Source organism: Copadichromis virginalis, linkage group LG5 (genome assembly GCF_057382275.1).
Source record: "Copadichromis virginalis isolate Kocher_CV1m ecotype Utaka linkage group LG5, C_Virginalis_male_GT1.1, whole genome shotgun sequence".
Classification (NCBI taxonomy): domain Eukaryota; kingdom Metazoa; phylum Chordata; class Actinopteri; order Cichliformes; family Cichlidae; genus Copadichromis; species Copadichromis virginalis.
In genome coordinates, this window is record NC_140622.1 from 33,931,949 (window position 1) to 33,958,462 (window position 26,514).

A 26,514-nucleotide genomic window follows, 5' to 3' on the forward strand; every position below is an offset into this window, starting at 1 on the left:
CAAGCGACAAACAACTACTTTCCTCTACATCATGAATCACTTGGCTTGGAAGTGCTGTTTTACTTTTTGTTTTTTTCACTGCTGCTTTTGTTGGGTATATGAAAATTAGAATATATGCTCTATGACTATTTGTTGGAACATCTTTAGTGAGTCTTGGGTTATGCTGCCCTCTTGTGGCAGGCTGCAGATTTTTTGTGAAATCATATTAAATGATGAAAATCATTATTAAATACACTGCTAGTTGCGGTTTATAAACGAGCCCCTCTCATTAAAGATATTTAGATTTTTTTCCCCTTTTGGTTTGGATTTTTTTTTATTACCGTGTGTCAACAATGCAAAAGCAGAAAACTAAGAATCCCACTTTGTTCATCACAGCTGACCACACTGTGGTCACAAAGGGTTTGACGTGGTCGGCAACAATACCCAGGTACACTGCATGCCACGAAAATAAAGTATTTGTGATGACTGATCATAAATGGTTTGAGCATCTCCCAAAACAAATAATTGGTGTGAAGCCAACCTGTAATTTTGTCCTCCCCTTAATTCATCTGACAGCCAGATAGAGTATAAAAACATGACGCTTTAACACCAACATATAATTTTTGTTCAAAGTGGCTAAACTTTAATTTCCACATTCACAGTAATCAATCTCTTTATGCTAACAGAGGCCATTTTTCTGCACACTAGACAATTTAACCTTTATACCTCTCTATAATGCCACGTCACTTTGAATGCTGGACCTTTCCCTGCAGGGTATTTCCGCTTTCTCATTCATATCAAATTGCACCATAATATCCATGTTTATGTGCAGCATCACTTGTTTTGGTCCGGCGATGAATCTAACCTTTGCGATTAATCTTTGACTCAGACTCTGTGTGTGCCTCAGTTTTCCGATGACATCTTTTATTTTTGCTTGAACAGGCACTACAGTTGGAAAATTACAGCACTATGCTAAATGAAAAAAGAAAAAATCAAGAAAGCCCTCTAATTCGCAGCATGAGCACTAAACAGAGAGACAAAAAGAGGAGTTGGAGGTGCTTGAGCGTTTTAAAATATGCTTTCCCATCCTTCAGGAGTTTCACAGTGGATGCTGCATCTGTAGCTTTTCCTTTTTCCTTTTCATTAAACTTGTAAATAGTCCCATTCAGCTTCAAATATAAAGATACATTGAGACAGTAAAGATGCTGTAGTGTTTAAATTTATATAATCTTCAATCAGTTAAAGAGCGTCTGTGTGTCATGTTGGTGTAAAGTGATCTTCATAAGCTGGAGTCAGATTCTCTGGTGATGAGCTCTCTTTCACTTCATTGAAGGCGGCGGCTGAGAGTTTTTGGAGTGGCAAGATGGTAGATTTTGGTAAGGCAGTACATATTTCACTCTGAATCCAGTGTTAACAGAGGCAACGCTTAAAAAAATAGTACACAGAGGCATTAATACGACAACAAGAGACATTTCCCTTCTGGATCCCGTGGAAATGAATTTAGTTCATGCAGCAGAAAAGGCGACTGTCTCATCAATATTTCAGAGACGGATCCTCTTTCCGCTTTTCACATTGGAGCTTTCTCTAGCTGCATCAGTAAAAGAACACCTGCCTTCCTCACTGACAAGAGAGCAGTCTTCACCAGTAGTAAAGCAATCAAAACCACGTATCGCGGGGCCACACACACACTCTGAATTCAAAATATTTAAACAGAAAGACACAAAACTGAATACAGTCTGCACAGGTGCTAATAATGCCCACAGCCTAGGAGTATTAATTTAATCAAAATTCAGTTGATAATTTGGTGGAAACTCATAAAGGCCATGCACTGCTTCAGTTTAGACAAGATGAGCAAGCAGTGTGTGAGAGCATCAGCATGCACCTAATCACGGAGCTGATAATGCCAAAACACTCACATTCACTCAAATCTCCGCACAAAACAGCTGCAGCTTTATATCTCCAGACAGGTTTTAGCTCGTGCTGTTGACGTTATTAACACACGTAGATGAAGAGAAACTTGGTGGAAGGTAAAAGTCTTAAACAGACACACTGCTGTTGAAGGGCGGGACAGCGGAGGTTAATGTAAACAATCCTCGCAGTGTCTGGTAGAGCACATATTTCCATTTCAAAGACAAGCTCGGCTTAGAGTGGCTGTGGTGTGCGTGTGTGTTTTTGTACTGATGGGGAGCAGTCTTTTATCTGGTTTCAAAATGCTAATTCAGAGACATGCTGCAGAGTGGAGCATGAAAACAAGTCAAGGCATTAAAGAATCAGTTCAGCATTCTGGGAAAATATGCTTCTTGCTTTCTTGCAAACAGTAAGATGAGAAGATTGACACATCTCTCGTGTTTGTATTCTACATTAACTCAAAACCTCTAAATAACCTCTTGTGCTATTGCAGCTGGTTTGATTCCAGCCAGAGAAACAAATCCTCTTCGAGGTTGCGTAAAATCTGCCAAATCATGCTTACAGAGCAGCCTGCTGTGGCGACCCCTTGTGACAAGCCAGCCGAGAGTAGCTTTTACTTTTTTTGTCTGTGGTTTGAGGAACTGGACGTATTGCATGTATAAGCTGTGTGTTAAACCATTGTAAACTTTCACGGGTGAAACATGAAGCCACTGCTTCTATATTGCTCAAGCCTTTAAATCATATAAGGGCTTAAATTCATACTATCCAGCTGTTTGTTAGGTGGCATCTCTTGGTGCCTTTTGGAGCATTTAATGAAATTATCTGTTGAACATGGCTCACTATGTGGTTAAGTGCACTAATAGCCTGTCGAAGAAGACTGGATTCTAGTTTTTCTCAGGTTTTTATAGGTAAGCAACAGGTTAACCTGCCAACCAAGGTAGCTAGTGTTAATTCCAGGAGAGCAGTAACCACTGAAACAGCCATTAGTATGTTGTTAAAAAGCACTAAGCTGAGATGAACACTTTATGTTTGTAGCCTTCACTTTGTTCCAACTTAAAAAGATGCAATTTGGAAGAACTAACTTCCACCAGAGAAGAGAGTATTTGTGGAGTAAAGGGGCAAAGGTTGACAGAGTGGTTGCAATTGCTGACAGTTGCCAAGGGTTCAGTCACACTAGAGTAAAAACAGGACAGCAACCTACTTTTCACTAGGAAAAAGCAGTGGTTGCCTGGTGGTTGCATTTCATTTTTCAGGTGTCAGAAACCAACTGAAAGTACAGTGACCAACTGGTTGTATGCAACGCCGCCAACTCCAGTAGCTGGCCACTTTCGATTGCATGTAGACTGCACAGGTTGAATGGTGGAGGCAACCTGACTTCACAGTCAGACTCAGACTGACTGCAGTCACTCTGAGAAAGTTTAGTGAATTTTACAAATAACTATCATCTAATTAATAAATCCAGCCACACTGCAACAATGTTGCAATCAATCTGAATCTGGTCTTTAAAACAACCACTTCAAAGGCGACAAGATCACAAGTTCACTGCAGTCGCAAAACCTTTTGGGAGGCTTAAACCACTGCTTTCCCTAGTGTGACTGTAACATAACTATATATCTAATTTGCTGAGATTTTAGCCAAAAGATATACCTATCTTTTTTGAGTTTGAACAACGAGCTGTTTTCAGACTCACATTCAAGCAGCATAAATCTTCTCATCTTGTCAGTCAGGACGAAAGCGAACATGCGCATTTCCCAAAATGTCAAATTATTCCTCAAAGGCTAAATGTGTAAATACTGAGAATGAAAACACTGTACTCAGTGAGGAAAAAAACTGTACAAGCATCCCAACTGTTAAAAAAATATACACATGAAATGCGCAACGCACAGCTCATTCTCGCTATCCAGGCACAGCTGACGTTACCACATCAATAATACAATGAGAGAACATCTTGTATGGCGTGTTAGCGTCACAACCGGTGTCAAACACAGCTACACACGAAAGACACAATAATATTTTGCTTCAGTTGCAGTATCTGGAGGTGAAGTGATCCTGAACAGATTGAGCTGTCAGTCTTCTCCACCATGAGTGCAGAGATGAAGACAGCTCACTGTGCCTGACAGGAAGAGAAGGCTTTGATTTGATTTCAGGTCTCTGGCAATGTGCAGTTATGACTGGACGGTTCAGTCTGGGTTTGATGAGGAAACGTCCTCAGCTGGAACTTCTAAATTGTCTCCACGTAATTGGCTGGGTAAAGACCGAGCTTGCCGTTGTCCAGGCGACCTTTACACCAGCCCTGATCATCCTCATCCTCCAGTTTCGTCAGCTCATCACCTTTAACAGAGGAAGAGAGTCTGAGAAACAACGCCAAAGTGCAATAAAATTACATAAACACTGCTGATCTCAGATAAAATAAAAACTTGCGGCGTCACGCAGGATCCTCAAAAGCTTTTCCAGTGGTTTTCATAACATTAACCATTTTGTCTCACTCACCAACTCTGAAGCTGAGCTCGTCCTGCTCTTGGCCATCATAGTCATACAGCGCTCTCACTCTCACACCTGTGCCCACATCTTCATCGAAGGGGTTCATCCCTCCGTTGGTGTCGTTGCCTGAGTTCGGGGCTGTCTGGTCCTCATCTGACCACTCTGTGGAGGCTGTGTACGGCTGGTTTTTATCGTAGCTGCTTACACTGAAAGAAATTTTTTTCACAAACAATACAAAAGGCACTCAGAGGATGATGTGGATTAGGATATGCATTAAAGCACTGATAACTGGTAAGCTGTTACCTTCCTCGGTCTACAGCGTGGTCTCCTGCTGTTGTAACATGAGTTAGCATGACTACATCATTTCCTTTCTTTGACTTTTCTTTCTTAGAGATGTTATGGACAAGGTCTGGGTTGTATTCCTGCAAAAAAACAAAACAGAAAAAGATGGAAAAACGGTTTAGATTTGGATGTAATAGATTTAGAGTTGGATTTCATATTAATCATATATATCTTTTTTATTATACAATCTCATATATATTCAGGGATATGCTGAATATAAACATAACTATATATAGTATTGTTTTTTCTAATATGTAATAAATATTTAACACCCTGCTTCATCCATATACCGGTACTGCTTTATAAATCGTTATTTCTCTGTAATGGTCCACCCGCACACGTGCAGCCTGTTCTAGTGTTTAATTACCTCAAACTGTGGCCAGTTCATGTGCATGCCGGGGCCGTGAGCGTTGCTGAACCACTTCAGATCTTCTTGTGGGCTGGCTGATGTGATGGTGCGTTCAAGCTCTCTGTACACTGTAGCATAACTGTGAACAGAGAGTGGGGATTTGGTGAATGGGTAATGTTTACATGATTGCTGTCTTGTTATCGTAACACTTTCAGTCATGTCAGACCTTTGGTTCTCTGTGAGGTTGAGGTGGCGTTTGACATCCAGCAGCACCTCCCTGAGGAAACTCAGCCTCTTCTCTTCAAACTGCTGGCACTGGTCGAACACCTGCTCCATGTTCTCCATGTATGAAGGGGTGCATTTACTCAGCTCATCCAGAGCCTTCTCATACTTCTCCTTAGCCTGTGTTGCAACACACACGGACATTACATGATTAAAGAATCATTCCAGAAGCAAAGCTCTTCACGGTCTCATGCTTCCATGTATAAACCTTTGGCATTAATATGCTAATCGTTGCAAAGTACCCTTGGCACCGCTGAACCATGGCATCAGACTGCCAGATGACCTGAGAGCAGCTGGAAGTGTTAAAATGTTTAAACTTACCTCATCACCTTATTTCATGTACTGTTTTTATTTGATCTAATTTGTACTTTTATTCTTATTTCTTGATTCAAGTATTTATGCCTCTTAATTTTTACTTTTTAGTTTTACTAAAAATCCATCCATCCATTTATCCAACATGCAGCCTGTGGTTTCAACTTGCCTGCTTTTTAATTGTTGTTAATTTTATCATATCGTATCACACTCTCTGCAATGTTTTGGTTTTAGGTTAAATTGCTTATCTGTGTCTATTATCTGCTTGTTTTATTATATTTTCCTGTCCTCAGTCACTTCTGAAGCACATTTAGCAACGTTACCTAGCATGAGGTTCAGGCAAGGTTACAAATAAAATTTGACTGATCAGAAATTGCTTCTTGTCATGGACAAATAACCAAAAAGAACAAAGAAAGCATCCTGCTTATTGTAGTTGATTAATTTTGGCTTATATGTCTGTGGCATACTACTCTACTGATGTCCAAAAACAGTTAAAAAAAATCATATCCCTATTGACATTGCTCCCTTACAATCACCACACACACAATTGGCTGCTTTATCACGGCACCTGAACCATTATATGAATGGAAGTAGTGGCTGGTACCACGAGAAGAACGCTGCATCTGTAAATTACCCTGTGAATGTTTTGATGCAGCACCTCCTAGAGGCAGTTATATCAGTGTTTCAAACTTTAGGTCCAGCCATTTTTGAGCACTGGCATTAGCCTATTTGTTAGTTGAAATTAATAACACTGGTCCTAGATTAGTGGTACAATGTCAGTTTAATTCTGTTTAACTGAAATGGTTCTGCTCCAGAAGTTCTTCTACTTCTGGTGCCAAAGAACCAGTCTCTAACTAATGTCAGCTTTCTCCTGTCTCCTGTTTTAAGCTCCACCCCCCCCCAAAAAGAAAAAAACCACCAAAAAAACCCCAGATAATGTGACTGAGCTGCTTTTAAAAAATGATTACAATTATTTATATTTCAGTCTGTAATAAGATCAAAATGGCTTGGGGTGACCATTGTTTTAGTTTTAATAACACACGTATTCCACGTGTTCATATAAGTTTCATTTATGGAGTCAATTTGAAACGGACTAATCTTGAGAGAACAGTATCAAATGTTCCAGCACTGAGGCAGTAAAATGAGACTAGAGTCCATGTCAAGAGCAGTGAATGAGAGTTACTGACTGAAGGAGTGGCATACTGTCACATATTAACAATGCTGCACTGGCTCCAATCAGACAGCCTTAAAATAGCCTTATTTGCCTTTGGCATTATTGCAGAAAATATCTTTTGCATAATGATGCTGGAGCAGCGGCAGCTGATGTTCTCACCTTCTGTGAGTCCTGTTTACATTTGTCCACTTTCTCATGGAGTTTCTTCTGCTGATCAGCTGCCACAGATGACTCTCCCTTGATGTTGGCCTCTCTGGTGGTAGCCAGCTTCTCCTCTTTGCAGGCCATGTGGTATGTTTTCTTGGCAGCCTCGAGCTGAAGAAGGAAATTCAACATAAACAGAAGAAAGCAGTATGTAATCAAACTTTGAAGATTTAAAACGAGTCCTGGTAAAGTCCACACTCCCTCACCTCTTTCAGCTTTTTGGCCCATGGTTTCTGAGCCTTCTTGAAGCCTTCCTCTGCCTCTTTGGTTTCCTTGAATCCACCCATCATTTGTTTGTGGTACGAGTCTTTCTGCCAGTTCTTCACTTTCTCAAAGTCCTCATTGATCAGGTAGTTCTTTATGTCCTGATGGAGCTCGCTCACGTTCTCGGCCTCTGTCATCATCGCCATCCAAGCTCGTTCTACTGTGCCGTACTGAGGCCCTAGTGAAAGAAGGAAGTGTGGGTAAAGTATCAAAACTTTATTTGACATGGACTCAGATCTGGGGGGTGAAAGACGACACTGAGAGCAGAAGCCTAGAGGAAGGATCGGTCTATTCCCTAAAATCTATAAATGGGTATTGAGGAAAACTGTTCCCATATTAAATGCAAAAGATGTCTTTCTGTTTACTGCACTTTGAAGGCAATTTGTAAATAAAGACTAGTAATGTATCTCCATGTTAATATGAAATACAAACCCAACCCTGAAAAAGTTGGGACTCTGTGTAAAATGTCAATTAAAACATAATGCAATGACAATGATTTTAAAATTTCATAAGCCCATATTTTATTCACAATAGAACAAAAAATATCAAAAGCTTAAACTGCAACATTTCACTATTTCATGAATAATAATAGCTGATTTTGAATTTGTTGGCAACAATTTGTCTCTGGAAAGGTATCTGGTACTAAAAAAACAGTTGGAGTAACTAACAGCAGATCATTAACATGAGTATAAATGGGTTTTATTAATGGAAATAAAAAAAATACCTCTGCAAGGCAGAGTTTCATAGAATTAAAGATTGGCATCGATTCATCAGTTTGCAAAAAACTACATTCACAAATTATGAAACAAAGTCAGAATAATGGCCCTCAACATAAAATCGCAAAGATTTTGAATATCTCCCGTTTACAGTACATAATATCATTTTATATAAAATCAGATATTATCAAAATGCACATTTTATCAATTTAAACACTTGATACGTTTTCTGTGCTCTGTCTTAAATAAAATATGGCTTCATCAGAACTGCAAATCTTTGCATTCTGTTTTTATTTTTACAAAGTATCCAATGTTTTTTGGAATTGGGTAAAATGATCTCTCACCTTTGTCTACCAGCTGCTTCCATCTCTTGGACCACTCGGTCAGTTGCTGTGCGTAGGATTTCTCAATTTTGGCACGCTCTTGGATGCAGTTCATCAGATCATTGCAGAGCCGATGACCATCATCAATCCGCTTCACCGTGCGTTTGTAGTTCCCAACCTTATATAAAAACAAATAAACATCACAGTGACATTCAGGTTACTCACCCAGTATTTATACACAACCAAATCCCAACTGTTGCCTGATGGCATTTAATTTTGTTGTAACAGAGCAAGTACTTGATGGCAGTGGGAAGGAAAAACTATTTTTTTGAACAGGAAGAAGTGGGCTCGGGGAGGAACAGCCATCTGCTGTGGGGATCACTAATGATTATGTTCTTAAAATATTCGTGTTCTGCCTCATCGAGGTTCTTGGAAGAAAATTCATCACCTAAGGCTTTGAGCTGTGAGATTTAGTTAATTTATAATCAGTTCAGACCAACAGCTTTCTATGAAAAGCTGCTAGTCAAAAAAGGCTGCAGACATCTTTTAGGTATCACAATAAATAGACTGTTAGTCCAATAATCCTTTTTACACAAACTTGTCAGTTAACCGCATAGCAAGTGACACAAACTGTTTGCTGGCTTAAAACATCCTCAGTCAAGCTTGTTTGTCCACCTCAGTTTACTGATTTGGTTCACTGATTAGACTATCTGAAGTGAGCCTGAAGTGGATGATGACAAACACAGCTGATCAAGGACGGTCCAGTGGCCTTGAGCATAGTAACCCCACACACGTCCCAGCCAATCGGACAAAAGTTGACTTAAAGGGAGGGGAGCTAAAATAGCTTGTTTCAGTCACAAGGTGAACTGAAGGGCTGCACAAAGGCCAATTATATGATAAATAAAGATTATTCTAAACTGCATTTTATGCAAAGTCACTCTGGTAGGGTCCAAGAATAAAAACGTGTTTGAAATTTGCACAGTAAGTCTCCTTTAACTTAAATGTGTCCTAAAATGTTCAAATCAGGACATCAGAATTCCCATAGCATCACTGGGTTATTAGGACCCATACTGTGATTTCAGATAGTTTTCAGATACCCCCTTTGTTTGTAAAAACTACTTTTCACTAAAACTACTTGCAACTGTGGACCAATGTCACACGGTTATCTGCTGTCATGTCAACTGTACACATTTGAATAAATGCCTAAATATATATATATTACAAAACAAGAAAAAAAATTGTCTCAGACTATCTCCTAAAATATGGGTCTTTTCTGGTTCTAGCTAAAGCTATATAAAGGATTGGTATTAAAGTGATAATGGATTTACATGACCTGTGTACTTCTACTGTTATTTGGTGCACCTTGAAAAAAAACCCCAAAAGCCTGTCGGTGAAGCAGGAAGGATCAGCAGGGAAATGGCTGCTGCTGCTGTGCAAAGTTATGCAATGAAACCAGGGGATGGGTTAATGTCATATAATGTACAACTCTCCATGGATGCAGGAGCAGCAACCTCATGGAGAGCTCTGCCGAGAGACAGAGCCCCTGTGAGAGAGAGAGAGCTACACAGAGGCTGAACCCCAGTTTACTGGCTTCATTTTACACTTTTAGCAGGACTGCATCTTTGCTGAACAGGCACTAGATGTTTACACTTAATACACCTTGAAAGCAACACCCAACAAGCCTAAAATCGGAACTAAATGAAAGCAGCTGGGGGGAGCAAATGATTGCATTCCAGACCAGGCCTCTGCTGGAGCAGCAGTGAGCTGAGTCAGCGATCTGCAGGCAGCACTGCAGCAGCTCCACAGCAGTAATGCAGTGGCTGACTGTGATAAAGTGACTATGTGCTGGAAGCAAATACCTCTGCTCCTCCACCTGACTCCCGAACATGAAGAGACATGATGAGGATAAAACTGAACCGAGTCTGAGAGGAGATCGAATATAAAAAACCCGAATGTATGAAGTCTTCTGTCTAAAGCGCCTCCTGAGTACATTCATCAAACAAACTCCTGCATCTGAACATAAAGCAACAGGACAGTCTGTACTGATGAGGTGAATAATTTCAACAGCAAATTGCTACCTTACCACCTCACCTGAGTCACCACCTCTCATATATAATGAATGAGCTTCTTGGCACTAGTTTCTCAAATTACTCAGGGCTGTTTTTGCTCAGGAAAGGTTGCAGCTGATGTAATCTTGTGGGAAAAACCCAGAACAACAAATTGCAATTGAAACAACAGACAAGCAGAAACCATTAATATTTACGCAGAAAATCGCCTACTTCCAGCATTTCAGTTTTGACAAAATGGTGCAATCCTTCAACTTAGCAGATGGTACACTGAAAATCTTTGATCTGACAGACAGATGAAATAAGCAACAAACAGACCATAGGAAGTTGTGCTGGAAATTTCCTATTTTTCATATACAGAAAACAACAGATTAATCAAACAAAGTAAGACTGATCTACAGTGATAAACTATCAACCTGTTGGGACCAATAAACACAGTACCTTTTTCACTGGCATGATCTGGAATAAGGTGATTTGTCCCACAGATAACTCATCCTCATCCCATCTCTATTAATCCATCGTTTGGACTGCCTTTGTCTATACTGGTGCCAAATTCAGAGATTATAAAATCTTACTCTGACTTGGCTGATAGACATGGACGATGAGCCAATCACAGCTTGGAATGCTACCATTTAGAAAAAGCCCCCTGAAATAGTGTTTTCTGAACTCAGCGTAACCCTCCTGTTATTTCCGATTCTGCCCTGCATTAACCGCAGTTTGTTCATCTGGTATCCCACACCCACTGACTCACCTTTTCCTCTTCCCTCATCAGCTTCTTTATAAATATGCTGGTCAAATTCCACTTGCATTGACAGGTCGTCCAAGATTAATGTACAGTGCCAGGGAGCTTTTATCTTTTCACCCCTCATCTAACCCCTTCATTGCTCTTGTTTGCAACATTTTATGGTAAAGTGAACTGTATTTACCTTTAATTTGTGTTTATTAGTCCAAAGAGTCAGTGTAGGTAGGTACTCATTCATTACTGTGTGTACATGCTCTTGCTATGTTTCATGTGAAAAAGGCCCATTTATTTTCCATTTAACAAAGATAACCACAACTCAACAAACTGTCCCCTCATGCCCTAAGTGCCTGGGCTGATCAAACCTTTGAGGCCCGCGGCAGGCTCTGCCTGCACCCCGGAGGTTTTGCTCTTTCTGTGGATTGTTTTAAAAGGCAGCTAAAGACACATTTGGTTTATAAGCTAAGCATTTTTATTTTAGTTCTTGTGCTGATTTTATTTGTATTTTTTTCCTTCATTTTCTGATGAGCATTTTAATATATGGTGACACATTTCAGCTTGATGTCTCATCAGGATCACAGTTTAGCAATCAAACGGGTAAATGGGCTGGCATTTATGCACCACTTTTCTAGTCTAATGGACCACTCGAAGTGGTTCAAGAGCACTCTCGCGTGCACAGTGGAGGAGTTGGGTTTGAAACACCTGATTAATGGCGGACTCGGTCTACCTCCTGAGGAACAGCTTTTTAAGGTGACTTGTCCACAAAGATACACAGGACAAAAAAAAAAGACTACTGGTGAGGAGTTCTTACACTTTGAGAGCACAGGTTGGGCCAACAATGAAATATTTCTGTTTTTCCTTTCATTTTAACTGTGCCATAATACAAGATGTGGCTTGATAAATCGAGTCAATCAGAAATAATGGCACCAACATAGAGTAATTTGTCATGCTGAGGAAATGTGTGCGTCATTTTCTGATCTGAGTTTGAGGCACCTGCAGCTCAGTGATCCATTCCGGTCGATAAATCTGTTGCTATGCGCAGTGGCAAGTACTTGCCTGATTTACGTGCAAATCTCCAAACGGCTGACAAATGAGGCCCTGTATCTTTCTCTCAGATAAAGTAGGTTTACTGAGAGTTCATTACTAGGTCGTGTCACTTCCCAGCTAAGTTTAATCTGTCAAATGTTGCTCCTAGCTGTCTCACCTCCCAGAAACTGTCTGTGGTCTCCTCCAGACTGGCGGACTCATCGTAGGCTCCAGACATGGTCCCCGATTTGGCAGGGTGGCTTTAGGCTGTGGTAGTCTGCAGCAAAATAACTCTCCTTATGCACTGTAAGACAAGACAAGCGCAGAGGAATGTAAAACCCTCTGATGTGTGAGACACATAAAAACTCAGTTCACAACTCTTTTAGAATTTATAAATCCGATTAGAACAAATCCAGCATCTGCAGTGAGATTCACTAAAAAACATTGTTTAAAGCAAAACCAATTAGTAATAGTAGCATAATATCTTGGTAACAATATGATAACCTGCTAGAAATAAGAAGGTAATGTCTGTGATTTTATAGTTATAGTTATATTTGGGACCGTGTACTTATTAACTTAAACCATATCCTATTAGCTTATTTGACTAACAGAATAAAAACTAAGGTTGCATAAAAGTAAGGTTTCTCAAAATAGCTGACAATTATTGAAAATACTGATAAAGAACTAGATGTGGTTAGTTATACTGTTACTTAAAGTATTCACCCAAAAATTAAGCACTCCAGTTTCAACAGTTTAGGCGAGAGTGTTAGAGGTGTGGTGTACTCAGAATATAGCTATCCATCCCTAGTGAATTTTGCTGTGGTTTATTTCTAATAATACACATTAAATATTCAAATGTGTTCCAATATACTATTTTGGGCAGAAAAGAAAAAAAGATAAATTAATTATTTTACTGTATACACAAATTATAATAGTGGATTTTTTCTTTTTTTTTTCTTTTTAATAAGGCAATCCGTATCTCTGAAATGGTTGCTCAAAGACCTGCCAATTACATCATGCTTGCTTTAACATTATTCTTCTTTCAAAACTTCTCATTTACAGTATGCAAGTGGGCAGTCTGATGCTACTTGCTGCAAGAGAGGCTGGATCTTTGGATGGTTAGAGATCAGTGAAGAAGACGGCGCAGCCCCCCTACAAACCTGAATTGGATAAGTGGGAGAACATGGATGAGATCCTATTTTTGTATACTGGACATTTGAAATATGCATTCCATGATCACTTTCCTTCCTACCTGAAATATTTTTACCATGTTACGTGTTGTCATCCAGATATAAAATATGCTGTGAAAGGTGGTCCTGTTCATTAAGTTTGTTTTAAAAGGTTGTTAACATGGAGTAACAGGTGGGTTTGAATTTTGCAGCATAATATTTACATTATTGCTTTTAAAACCAGCAGGGTGTTGGGAATCTATGGTAGAATAAATTCAATAAATATAATATAGTAATACTATCCAATATGCAAAAAAATTGGTCAAAATTACATTATTATTACGAGGTTATTACAATTTAAACTCTGTATAAAAATGTGAAGATTACCTTCTTATTTCTAGCAGGTTATCATGTTGTTACCAAGGTATTACCCTACTATTACTAATTACTATTACTAAACTATTACTATCACTCGGATGCCTTTATTTCCACATCATTACCCCCCTTATTATCCAGTTACATCAGTTTGAGTAAGGGGTGGGCGATATAAACGATATACGATAGAAACTATATAAATTTGGCCAACGATAGAGATTTTGACTATACCGCTCTACCCCGATAGCGCATGTTGATGATGTCATCAAGCTGCGCCTGTTTTGGCCGAAAGTGTCACAGCGGCTACAACCATTATCATCTGCAAATTATGCCGGGCAACAGTCATAGCAAAGAGATGAAGCACTTTTGAAATACGGGGAAAGCCAAAAACTGCGCTTCCTCCACTTCCGTAACATTGATTCATTAATGTTGAATTCTCTCGCAGCTGTTCTATTCCCATGTTGTTGCAGTATATTAATAACTAACCTCGTATTGTGGATGAATAATCTCAGTTGTTCTCCTGACTGAAGTTTGCCCCGTGTATAGCATCCTGCTATGCGATTGCATTTGTCCCTGACCTGTCATGTTTAGGTGGAAACCAGCGAGCTAACTTCCTGTTAACTTCTAACTTCGGTTAAATTTAATAAATTCTGTTTTCATGGATGCATGGATGTTAAACTTAATTGTTACACTTGGTAAAGCAGCAACGCTGATGATTTTATTAAAGATGAAAGAATTTAGACAGTTTTTAACTCTCAGTGTTCGTTTGACTTTGGGACCTGAAGCGGACAAAGTTTTGGACCCAGATTACTGGGTCCAAATTATTACAAAGCTCCTCACTACGGCAGCCGTAATGCTCTGACAATCCATCAAGCAGTGCGGCTTACCAAAGTTGTACTAAAACATTTTTTAGCAGATTTCTGCATGCCAAAATCGGTTTGAGGTCAGTAAGCACAACCAGAATTCATAGGCACACTCTCGATTTTTGAGAAAATTAAAGGATTTTAAGTGTGCCTTACAGTGTCGAAAATACATTATACAGAAGAAAAGAATATATCGCGATATATATCGTTACTGCACGTACTTCAAATTATACCGCAATATGGATTTTAGGCCATATCGCCCAGCCCTAGTTTGAGTGTAATATTACTCAACTGTAACCACTGTTGCTACCATGATATTGCTTGATATTAACTGTTATTACTTTGTAATTGCATTGTAATAACTCAGAAATTACCACATTATTATGTAATTTTTTCTGCTTTGTTACTCAGCTACTACTGTAATAAAAGGTGCTGCCACAAAAACTACAATAATATGCTAATAAACTTTATTACAACGTACAAACCAAAGGAAAATAGAGACTGGCATCAAGGGACATCAAAGGTTAGTCAATCAAGCAGGTTACTTTATACATGCTGATATCAGGTGAACTCAAATGCAGTCTTACCCTTATAGCCTGAATGCTTCCAGCTATTTTCTACCTGCTCTCGTGAGATTACTCTGTCAATAGATTTAATGACTAGCTATTAATTTTCAGTGGCATAGACTCAGGCGGCTATTATCAGAACACTGCTGTAAAATTGCAGGGTAATCTTCACTCATTATGGTCACTTAATATTATCCCACGGCCTTACTGGAACACCTGCTGCAGAAGTTAATCAGTTGTGGCTACTAGTGATGGCACAAGATTTTCTATTTGTCTGAAAATATCTAATATTTATATCTATATTCACCAGATTACAAAACCTCAGCATAATTACTAAGCACACAGACTGCCTAACGATATTTAAACTCATGCCTCACGCCCACCAGGTTCAGTACACAATACAAATTGCAGTTTCAGAAAGACTACACTGTCAAACTGCCACACAGCATACCACTGGATGGAATTAAAGTCGTGAACCAGCAATATAAGTAAGTAAATAATATTAACTTCTATAGCACCTTTCAAGAAAAAAAAAACAAACATCAAGTGTTTCACAAAAAAAATACCAACGCATAGATTAGTGAGAGATTACCTAGGGAAAACTTCAATATCCCCCGATAATAATAAACGTTCACACTGCAGGCGCAAGTGCATCAAATCCGACTTTTTCGACCCTATGCGACCCATATCCAATCATGGTATGACAGTGTGAACGGCACAAATCTGATATTTTCAAATCCGATCTTGGTCACTTTCGTATGGTATGTGAGGATTTTGAGAAAAACTCTGAGAATCTATGGCTTCAGGTAATGAACCATACTAAGGTTATAGATCAATTTCAGCCAGAAACACATATTTCAGATTATCAGTTGGATTAAGACTTATGGCTTTTATCTACAATGTTTTGTCACTTCTACACGACAGAAAGTGCTTTTTTCATTGTGCACAAGCAGAACCGGCCATCTAGTCTGCAAAATCTGGAGAGCCTACAGGTGTAAGTCATGATATGAGTAATGTGAAATGTATTTAAAATGCTCAGATAGACATTTTGTGGGTGCAATGACTGCCTATGAAATGGGGAAAAGAGTGTCGATGTGTGGTGACGTGTTGAAAGGGGCAAGAAAACAGAACACAGGGAGATGCAGGAGAGTGCATCTGGTTGTGGCATAAACATTAATTACTCCCCAGCTAAAGTGCAAGAAAGGCTTGACGACAAAAAGCTCTTAACTGGGCATGATGTATACACACTGTTTAAACTGTACATATATTTTTATGCTACATTGTTGTTGTTTCAGTGCTTTGTAATTGTTTTGTGTTTACTGTAGTTTCCTATGTTGCACTGTGGTGTGTGACTACTGCAGTACATTTAAAGAATATCCACTTTTATTAGTCAGGAAATATGAAAGGCAATACTTTTAGAGAATTAAAAGACAATGAACACACTTCCTTTCATGCAAACTAAAAAACATGACTATTTGATGGTGAAAGGAACTTGTTGTTTTGTTGTTAAACTGAAGGTCTGGGGCATTTATTAGGTTAATTAGAGTGTTTTGCAGCAGCTACCTCTATCTCGTTTTGGAAATATATCTTTAATATTTCAATAAATGTGCCTGAGAACTACTCAGTTTACTTTTCTTGTCAGGGTCCTGTGTCTCCTGACCCAGCGTTTTTAGTTCTTTGTGATTTTTTGTATTATTGTACTTGTCAGTTATTCTATCGTTTCTAGTTTTGATCCCTTGCCCTTCATGTTTCTCTGTGCCCCCTCTGTTCTGTGTAAGTGTGTGTCTTTGCATGTTTGAGTTTCTTGTTTTCTGTCACTCTGCAGTGTGCATTATGTTCTTATGGTTGGTCTTTTGTTACTCCCTCAAGTCTAGTTTCTTGTGTTCCAAGCTTAGTATTTCCCTCTGTGTATTTTGGTTCTTAGACCTCTGCCTTATGGTTTATGTCTCTGTGTTTCTTAGTTGCTGTCTCCACTGTGTCAAGTTCGCGTCTCTGTGTGATACTTCCTGTTTTACCTTGAAGGTCCGTGTCTTATGTGAATGCGTCCTGCTTTGCTTGCCTCGTCAGTCCTGATTTCTCCCAGCTGTGCCCTCCTTCTGTGTCTCATTCCCCTCGTTACTTCCCAGTGTATTTAAACCTGTGTTTCTCTGAGTCAGTGTCGTGTTGTCCCTCAAGCTGTGTGTTTCCTCGTGTGCCTCGCTGCAAAGTGTGAGTTTATATTTTCCCAGTTTAGTTTTGTATGCTCGTTTTCTGTGACCAGCAAATAAAGCTGTAATTTTGAGTTCATCCCCTGAGTCTCTGAGTCCTACATTTTGGGTCCAACTCCTGCCTGCCGCACAGCGATTCATGACATTTGTAATACTTCTACACTACTATACTTATACACTTGTGTGGCTACAACTGTAGCTTGCCTCCACCAGTGTGTGAATGTGAGAGTGAATGAATAGTGGAATTGTACAGCGCTTTGAGGGCCCCGAAAAGCGCTATATAAATGCAATCCATTATTATTATTATTATTACTTGTACACTGACAGCTTGTGTAATGAGAAATTCCCATGTTTGAGAAGGTACCAACAAAAATGACATCGCTTTGCTGTTTTTTTTGGGTAGGTTGCCAAACACAAACTCATCAGTCCTGATTGGCACTCTTTTAGCCTTCTTGTAATTGTAACCGCATAGGGTTGGGAATTTGGTAAGTTTCAGTTTTACAGACAATCGTTTAAAACACTTCAGTCTGAACAAAAGGAAGCGCATAAAACAGAATCCTGGATTAGCCGTTGTAGCAATAACTGCAGGATAATCTCCTCTGGGAGAAACCAGACTGCTTGCGTAGGCATAGGCTGCTAGTTTGTTCCACTGCATATTGATCAAAACATTCCAAACTTAATTTTCTTTAGATATTTGCAAGCATCAGAGACACAGGGGCTTCCTTTTTAATAAATATATGTAGCAAGATGTGAATGTCTGCATATGAAACAAGACCTACAAACAACATTTACAAACAAACCACAATATTTGGAATGCTGATCAAGATAAAATGCAAATGATATGAACATGAAATGCAAGTAAAATGTCATCTACAGCCACCGTGGGAAGACAAAACATCCCCAGACAAGTCATGTTACAGTCAGAGAATCTAATTTCCTCTGTGACACTGTATTGATGTTAAATATGGAGCAATTTATTTTTACATGTATTTTGTAGGGACTAACCAGGAATGCAGAGAAATGGACCAGTGAATCTGTCAGGAATGACAAACTTTGTATGTTAAACCAACATTTTGAGAAATATTCTCTTTCTTTCTCTGAGTTATATATACATAGATCTATATGGATATAAATCAACGCTGCTTTAATGACTCTTGCTAAACATAAATCTAATGACTTGGCTTTGCGAAGTAGATTGGAAACCGGGTGAAACAGTGCAAAAGGGAAAATCCATAGCTAACTTTGGCTCCATCTAAAACAAATTCTATTATGTTTTTTTAAGGTTATTGTTTCACGAGGGGGCTGTGTGCCAGGTAAAAAGCAAAGAAACAGTCCTACCTCTAACTCTGCATGAAACCACAGCTTGTAATATTTACATTTTGCCTTGTAAGGATTACACAAACCTGATATATTATGTGGATGGCTAATGTGTTTTGGCAAGAGCAGGCTGGCTGTTTCCACCTGCTTCCAGTGTTTATGCAAATCTAAATGGTTACTGATCACAGACAAATGAGAGTAGCAACATGTAATGATTGGCAAGACATAGCACTTTTCTTGACATGTTAAATTATTTACATCATTTTGTTCCACACACCACGCACTGTGAATATGGAAACCAAATTAAAATCTGTTTTGGGAAAGCTCAATATATTAGCAGACAGATTACTGTTGCATTAAACAACAAAAACGATACAAAAGCTATTAAGAGCAAAATGTTTGATGCCTCAGAGAAGAATATGAAACAATGGAAAGAGAAGCACCAGTGATGTGTTTTGATAAGAAGTCAGGGGGAGGGGCAGAAGCTGCGTGGTTATTTGGGTCAACCATGGAGAAAAGGATGGAGTGACACCTTTGACAATAAAAAGCCGAGATGAAGTGAGGGAGGAAATTGGTTGGACACCCCCACCCCCCCAGAGCTTACTACTCCATAAATAAACAAATAATCAAGGGGAATTTCTGCTATGATGTAACCTGGCAAATCTGGGCAAAATAAACTGGGCAGCAATGCAGCGTGGGGAGTGGGGTAAAGAAGTGGGTGTTTATCATGCCTGGTTAATCCATTAGCTACATGCCGAGAGGGGCTTTTGTTGTGGATAGCCCTTTGCTTCGCGTGCATAAAGGCAGATCGCAGTGCGGGAAAACAACCGCTGAACAGCTTCTCCCACTTTTCATTAAAGTCAAGTAACGATAAAGGCGACACAGACACTATTATATAAATATGACTGTATCTAAATTGAAGTAAAATCATGCAATGAGTTATTCATTGTGAGCAGAAACAATGCATTCATACCAACCCGCACATGCATATACAACCTCAAACAGTGGCGGCAACCTCCAAAATGAATTACCATCACGCTGCTTTGTTTAACTCTTGACTTTTTCCCAAGTATAACCTGCAATCTTGGATCCGCATCCTCAAAAAACAAGGAAGAGCATCAGGAATTCCTATCCCTCCACTGCAAGTGCATAAGCATCAAAAAGCATTACAATTTCCAGGGTGAAAGGCCAGTGGCATCAACGCATCAAAAGAGTAAAACCCCCAGACAAAGGCTGTCAAAAGACCGCAAGAGTAAGAGAGCACAGCCCACCAAGAAGCAACAAAAGCTTACCCCGAGTCCTCCATCAACAGCGGCTAATGGCTAGGAGAAAAAAAAGACACGTGGGCTTCTCCAGAAGGCAGCCCCTCTCTTCCTCTCCACCCCTCGTATCTGTTTATTATTGCTCAGTGCTGCCTGCCGTCCTCTCTGTCTGACTAAGCCACGGTGCATCAGTGTGCATAGCAGGAAAACAGGAGCCGAGAACTCAAATCTCTGATATGATCAGCAAACTTTACGTGTGTGCCTGCTTCACTGAGAGAGAGATAATCCTATGGTGTTGTGCCTGAATGGCTCAGACAGAGTAGCAGAGGACAGAGAAGAGGAAGAGAAAACGCAGGGTGGGGGGAGACAAGCTGCAGGGCTGAGCACTGGGGATGCTTTACTTTGGTGTGTGAGGTGTTCAGTGATCATATTGTTAAATAAAATGCATACAAAGATTGTGTTTAGGTAACCTTTGACTGGTCATGTTAAAATAAGACTATTCAGCAAAAGAGAGACATCTATATGATTGTATAAAAGCATGAAACGACTATAAAATAATTATTGAAGTTGATAATTGGACTTTTTCAGATTTAGTACAGGCAGAAACTTAAAGTCACATTTCTTTAGACCAATACTGGAGGAGCTTTGTAGTGTGGCATAAGTCAAGCTTACGAAGCTTACAAAGTCAACTTCTACAGCAAATGTGGCAGATCACTTGATCTCCCCGCCAGCCCCCATCAACTGAAACCCTTCAGAAAATGCAACCAAGCTCCACCACAGTTCTCAGGGCTTGCAAAATTGCTAGCCCGACGTCCCGGGGCTAGCGATTTTTCCAGTCGGGCTACCAAAATCCACCTCAGCCTTGCCCGTCGGGCTATCATAGGAAGGAAGGATATGTCAATGCTTTTGCATTCTTTCGCAAATGTAGCTGAGTAATTATGTCATCGGCATCAATGAGCCACTGTCAATATGTGACATATTGAAATCGCGTTTAAATTTGTGCTTGTTTTTTGCTTTCACTTTCACTTTGCGATGGCGCAAACTGTGTATAAAGAACAGCAGCACTGATTGGTAAGTCACAGATTAATTGCGCACCAATTCCTCTGGCATCGTCTTATCAATCGTTAGCTTACTATCAAACATGACAAGTGAAATCTCCTGCAGCAAGCTTAAACATGTGAGAGGTTGATTGCGCAGAGAATTGCTGATTGTTATGTAAGTATGTGTGTAAAAGCAGATGGATTTATGCAGGTATTTTAGTTCTTTAGAGCCAAACAAGACAGGTCAGGGTGAAGAAGGGACAGCCAAAGAAAAGCTTACCACAAAACGGAAAAGTTATGACAAATCAGACTACGAGGCAAAAGGAAAGCGCAGCTTTTTTGGTTTAATGGACAAAAGAATTTATGTGGCTGGAATATGACGAGCTAAATAACATAATGTTCTGCCGGGTGTGTTGTGAGTTTCCCTCGATTTCTGAGTCGACAACCGCCTTTGTTACTGGGACCAGTCATTTTAAGAAAGACCCCATCAGAACCCATGAGAAATGCAAGAAATGCATTATTGCTCAGTCTGCAGTATCTTTCCTAGAACAAACACCAATTGCAAATACCATACTAAAAATAAACCTGAAAATCAGTTTAAAACAGCGTACTATGTTGCAAAGAGTGAACTACCATTGGCAAAATTTAGCAGTCTTTGCAAACTTCAAAAAGCAAATGTCCTAGATCTTGGTTCCACTTGCCTCTTACCTGTGATTTCAGTGGAAATTTCAAATTCAGGATCTGACATTCATATTCTACACAGTTCTTGCAAGTTCATAGAAATTTCTGTTCAATTAGGACCAAATATTTGAGTTGATGATTGTAATTTGTTGTTGTAATTTGTGTTTTGAATATTTTTAGATTGATGTTTTGTTTCCATGTATAATATTGTAAAGGAAACAAAACATCAATCAAAAAATTGTCCTCTTTTTTTTATTCGGGCTAAATAAATTATTTTGGGCTACCAAAAACTGAAGAGTGCCTGCTCGAAGGGCTATCAGGGATTTTGAAATTTTGCGAGCCCTGGTTCTACATGGTTTAATCATATATATCATAATCATATATGATTTAATCACTGTTAATACAGACACTGTTACTCTCAGGTTCTATCAGATGGTGTTGAGGTCTTGGGTCTTTAAGTGGACCTAGCTTGTTTAGATTGTCCCAGATACGTATGCATATCGATACGATTTCAGTGACACCAATGCAATTATCAGGTCTACAAGTCTGATTCTTTATTGATTTCTGATCAGTTTTCTGTGTAAAAGAAAAAAAATGTTCACCTACGGAGGTCTTCAGCATCGTGTTGTTAAGCGAGTCTGTACACAGTGTAGAAACAGAAAAAAAGATTCAGGTACGCAAAAGTGCAACTGCTATGACTGTGATGCTACTGACTCTCAATGTCCAATTGTAAGAAAAACCTGTGTCTAACTAACAAGGTTGCAAGGGGAGGATGCAAATACAGGGCAAGGAGAGGGAAAGCATAGTCAAAAATCTGAGCACACAGTGGTCATCCACAGAAATGGAAGTAAGGCAAAAGGCAACGTCTATAAATCAGTCTAAAAGCATATCTTTTTACAGGATATACTAACACTAAATTAACAGAGAAGGAGATCAATATATACCAAGGAACCTGAAAAGCTCGACTAAACACACAGGATGATTAAAGGTCTGTACAAGGACGCTTCTTACTTGAGTACTTCACTGTAACTTATAAGGCAGACAAAGGAGCTTAGAAAAGCATCTGGACTTCTTTAAGTTACTTGAAGACGTTTCACCTCTCATCCGAGAAGCTTCTTCAGTTCTAAGGTCAAATGGTGGAGAGTCCCAGATATAAACCTAGTGGGAGTAACCCCCCACAGAGGGACAAAAGGACCCCCTGATGATCCTCTAATCGCCTGAGCCAAGGTGTGAAACTGGGTGTGGGTCCCAATCAGCCAGAGTTTCGGGTGTGTTCATTGTGAAACCTGGCCCCACCTTATCATGCGAATTCCTGAGATCAGATGGCCCAGGATGTGAGTGGGCGTTAAGGCATCTGGGAAGGGATCTCAAAACTGGATTATAGATGGCAGAGAGTTGGTGTCGTAAACCACCGCCTCTGTTCAAAGATGGTCGCTCACAGTGGACATAGATGGCTTATTTCACTCCTCTTTCAAACCATCTGTCCTCTCTGTCCAAAATGTGAACATTGGCATCCTCGAAAGAGTGTCCTTTATCCTTAAGATGCAGATGGACTGCTGAGTCTTGTCCTGTGGAGGTGGCTCTTCTGTGTTGTGCCATGCGCTTGTGAAGTGGCTGTTTGATCTCTCCAATGTAGAGGTCTGAGCATTCCTCGCTGCACTGTACAGCATACACCACATTGTTAAGTCTGTGTTTTGGCGTTTTGTCTTTCGGGTGAACCAGTTTTTGTCTGAGCGTCTTGCTGGGTCTGAAATGCACCGGGATGTCGTGCTTGGAGAAAACTCTCCTGAGTTTTTCTGATACACCGGCTACATGGGGGATGACAATGTTGTTGCGTCTGTCTTTCTTATCCTCCCTCGCTGGTGTCTGATCTTCTTTTCTGTGCCTCTTTGCTGACTTTAAGAACACCCATTTAGGATAGCCGCACGTTTTGAGTGCTTCCTTTACATGTGTGTGTTCCTTCTTTTTTCCTTCAGGCTTAGAGGGAACATGTTCTGCCCGGTGGTGTAGGGTCCTTTTGTCCCTCTGTGGGGGGATACTCCCACTAGGTTTATATCTGGGACTCTCCACCATTTGACCTTAGAACTGAAGAAGCTTCTCGGATGAGAGGTGAAACGTCTTCAAGTAACTTAAAGAAGTCCAGACGCTTTTCTTTGCAAGCTCCTTTGACTACGATGACCTGGATGACTGAGAACCTTCACAGACTTATAAGGCAGACCCAACCCGTTCCCGATCAAGTTGTGTTCAAGATAAGAGATTAACAGGTATGAAATTGCAACCTACAGATGAATCAATGTTTTTCTGTTTCTGTATTTGAATAAATGGACTTATATTTAAAAAAATGATTAAATCACAGTTCATAACGCTACTCCTACGCTAGTTCAGCAAGGCATTAATCATAAATTGTCCGTGTGATCTGTTGTTGACATTTAAAATGGGTGATCACAGTACGCTCCACGACCCACACAAAGGCTTCATAGCTTCACAAAGGCTGAGAAGATGATGCAACGTCAAAGTTAGTTCTGATTTCTAAACAAAAGGAGGGAGGGAAGATCAGAAGGAAAAGCTACAGAACTAGGAAGGACCAAACTCTTTCAAGATTTAAAACAAATCCTTCAGAAGTAAAAAAGAAAAAAAGCTTAATTTTATTACGGCATTAATTCCTTCAGTAGACTGCCGTAAAAGGCAAGTATTGATTATGTCATAGGGAGATTACAATGATACTAAGTGTGTAGGTGACCCTGAGATAAACTGACGTAAGCTGCTGGGAATTTGTATGATGGCCAGAGAGCATTCCTCTGCTACTAACAGGGCAGCTATAAAATATTTAATAATTAACAAGGAATTCAGAACAAAAGTTAAGCATATAACTGAACATTAATTATTATTTTTTTGTTTATCAGCTGCTGGGTGGTTACAGTTAGAGATGGCAGGCTAGTGAGCCCCAGCTGCAAAAGAGCTGCCTAATTGGTGTTTGCTGTTAATTGGATTGCACTGTGTTATTCTGGCACTGGGGTTGGAAGGGCAGTTTGTTCACTTCTTCATATTTCTGCTAATTGATTGCTTAGTTATTCTTTACAATAGTCTTACTTAATCCCCCGAATGTCTTGCTAGCTCATTTCTGTTGATGCTGGAACTCAGTTTTTAAGTTTTGTAGTCATTTTAATTTTTTATTAGGGGTGCAACGATACACAAAATTCACGGTTCGGTTCGGTTCGATACTTTGGTGTCATGGTTCGATATTTTTTCGATACCAAAAAAAAATGTTCATGCCTTTTTAATTTGTCATTTATTAAAATTATAAATATATATTTTAACACAAAAGTACAGTTTTTAAATTTAACCCTAACCCTTGTGCGTGTTGTTTTTTAGCTCGTCATATTGCAGCCACAGAAATTCTTTTGTCCATGAAACCATAAAGCTGCACTTTCTTTTTGCCTTATAGTCTGATTTGTCATAACTTCTCCGTTTTGTGGTAAGCTTTTCTTTGGCTGTCACTTCTTCACCCTGACCGGTCTTATTTGGCTCAGCAGAACTAAAATATATATCTGTCTGTGAAGGTTCTCAATCATCCAGGTCATCGTAGTGAAATATATATCCTGCCGCACTCACATAAGCTCAGCGATTCTCTGCGCGATCAACCTCTCACATGTTTAAGCTGCGGGAGATTTCACTTGTCATGTTTGCATAGTAAGCTAACAATTAATAAGACGATGTCAGAGGAATTGGTGCACAAATTATCATCACTCACAGATCAGTGCTGTCGCTCTCTATACACAGTTCGCGCGATTGCAAAGTGAAAGCAAAAAAACAAGCGCAAATTCAAACACGATTTCAATATGTCACATATTGACAGTGGCTCACCGATGCCAATGACATAATTACCCAGCTACATTTCTGAAAGAATGCAAAAGCATTGACATATATTTTTCCTTCCTACAATAGCCCGACAGGCAGGGGAGAGATAGCCCCGGGACGTCGGGCTAGCGATATTGCGAGCCCTGTATCTGATTGAGGAATCACTCATCTTTGGAAAAGAGAGTTTATTACAGAGAAATGTCTCTTTCCAAAATAAAAGCTATACTATCCGCTTCTTCTGGGCTATATTCTCAGCAGCATATTAAACATATCAGGTCTCCATAAGGAGAATCCTGTGCTAACAGCTGTCTAAATGACTCGGCTAAAGTTTGTAGCATGCATGCTTGTTGTTTTTGTCTTTGCACTCGGATGATGTCGGTGTAAATGTGCAGTCATATTCGTTGTGTTCCCACTAGTGCTTTCAGGTTAATCTCGTTGAAATAACCTTAACGCCACAACACGGCAAATCTCCGTTAACGAGCTACCCTATACAGAGGGGCTAGACGGCCAACACGTTAACGAGCTAACTGCGCTAACACACTAGCTCCCACCCATGTAATTGAGCATTGCATGGCACATCCAACATACTGTTTTACTTTAGTCCATGACTCGCTTACCTTCAGGGTCATACGTCACATGAAAACCAAAATAATTCCAAACGCCAGATCTGAATGAGGGTGGGGAGGTCCACTTCTGTCTCGCTAGCTTGCCCTGCGCTCTTCCTTCTGACCATCCTGTCTGTATTGAGTGCTCAGTGAATCTGCGTTCGACTACTCCGCCTAGGCTGCACTCTCGAGCCTAGGCGGAGTAGTCAAATGCAGATTCACTGAGCGCTCAACACAGACAGCATTGTCAGAAGGAAAGTTGATAAAATAAATTACAAATTTTGTATTGTTCTTTTTTTTTTCTCCCCTTTGGTTTTCTTTCTTTCTCTCCCCCTCTTTCTTTCATTCTTTCCCCCTGTCCTATCCCACAGTCATGTCTGTCCCGTTTGCAACTGAAAATAAAATA

At 39.8% G+C, this 26,514-nt stretch overlaps 1 protein-coding gene across 1 annotated transcript in view; it reads right to left on the minus strand.

The window, feature by feature from the left end:
* Window positions 1-876: 876 nt before the first annotated feature.
* The window catches only part of pacsin1b (protein kinase C and casein kinase substrate in neurons 1b), a 35,960-nt gene continuing 10,322 nt past the window's right edge, over window positions 877-26,514 (minus strand). The window contains exons 2-10 of the mRNA XM_085457464.1: window positions 12,344-12,469; window positions 8,356-8,512; window positions 7,238-7,473; window positions 6,987-7,142; window positions 5,286-5,461; window positions 5,078-5,198; window positions 4,672-4,790; window positions 4,378-4,574; window positions 877-4,218 (exon numbers count right to left, since the gene is read on the minus strand). Of these exons, the coding sequence (XP_085313590.1) occupies window positions 4,109-4,218; window positions 4,378-4,574; window positions 4,672-4,790; window positions 5,078-5,198; window positions 5,286-5,461; window positions 6,987-7,142; window positions 7,238-7,473; window positions 8,356-8,512; window positions 12,344-12,403 (1,332 nt within the window). The 5' untranslated portion in view covers window positions 12,404-12,469 and the 3' untranslated portion in view covers window positions 877-4,108. The remainder of the gene's footprint in view (window positions 4,219-4,377; window positions 4,575-4,671; window positions 4,791-5,077; window positions 5,199-5,285; window positions 5,462-6,986; window positions 7,143-7,237; window positions 7,474-8,355; window positions 8,513-12,343; window positions 12,470-26,514) is intronic.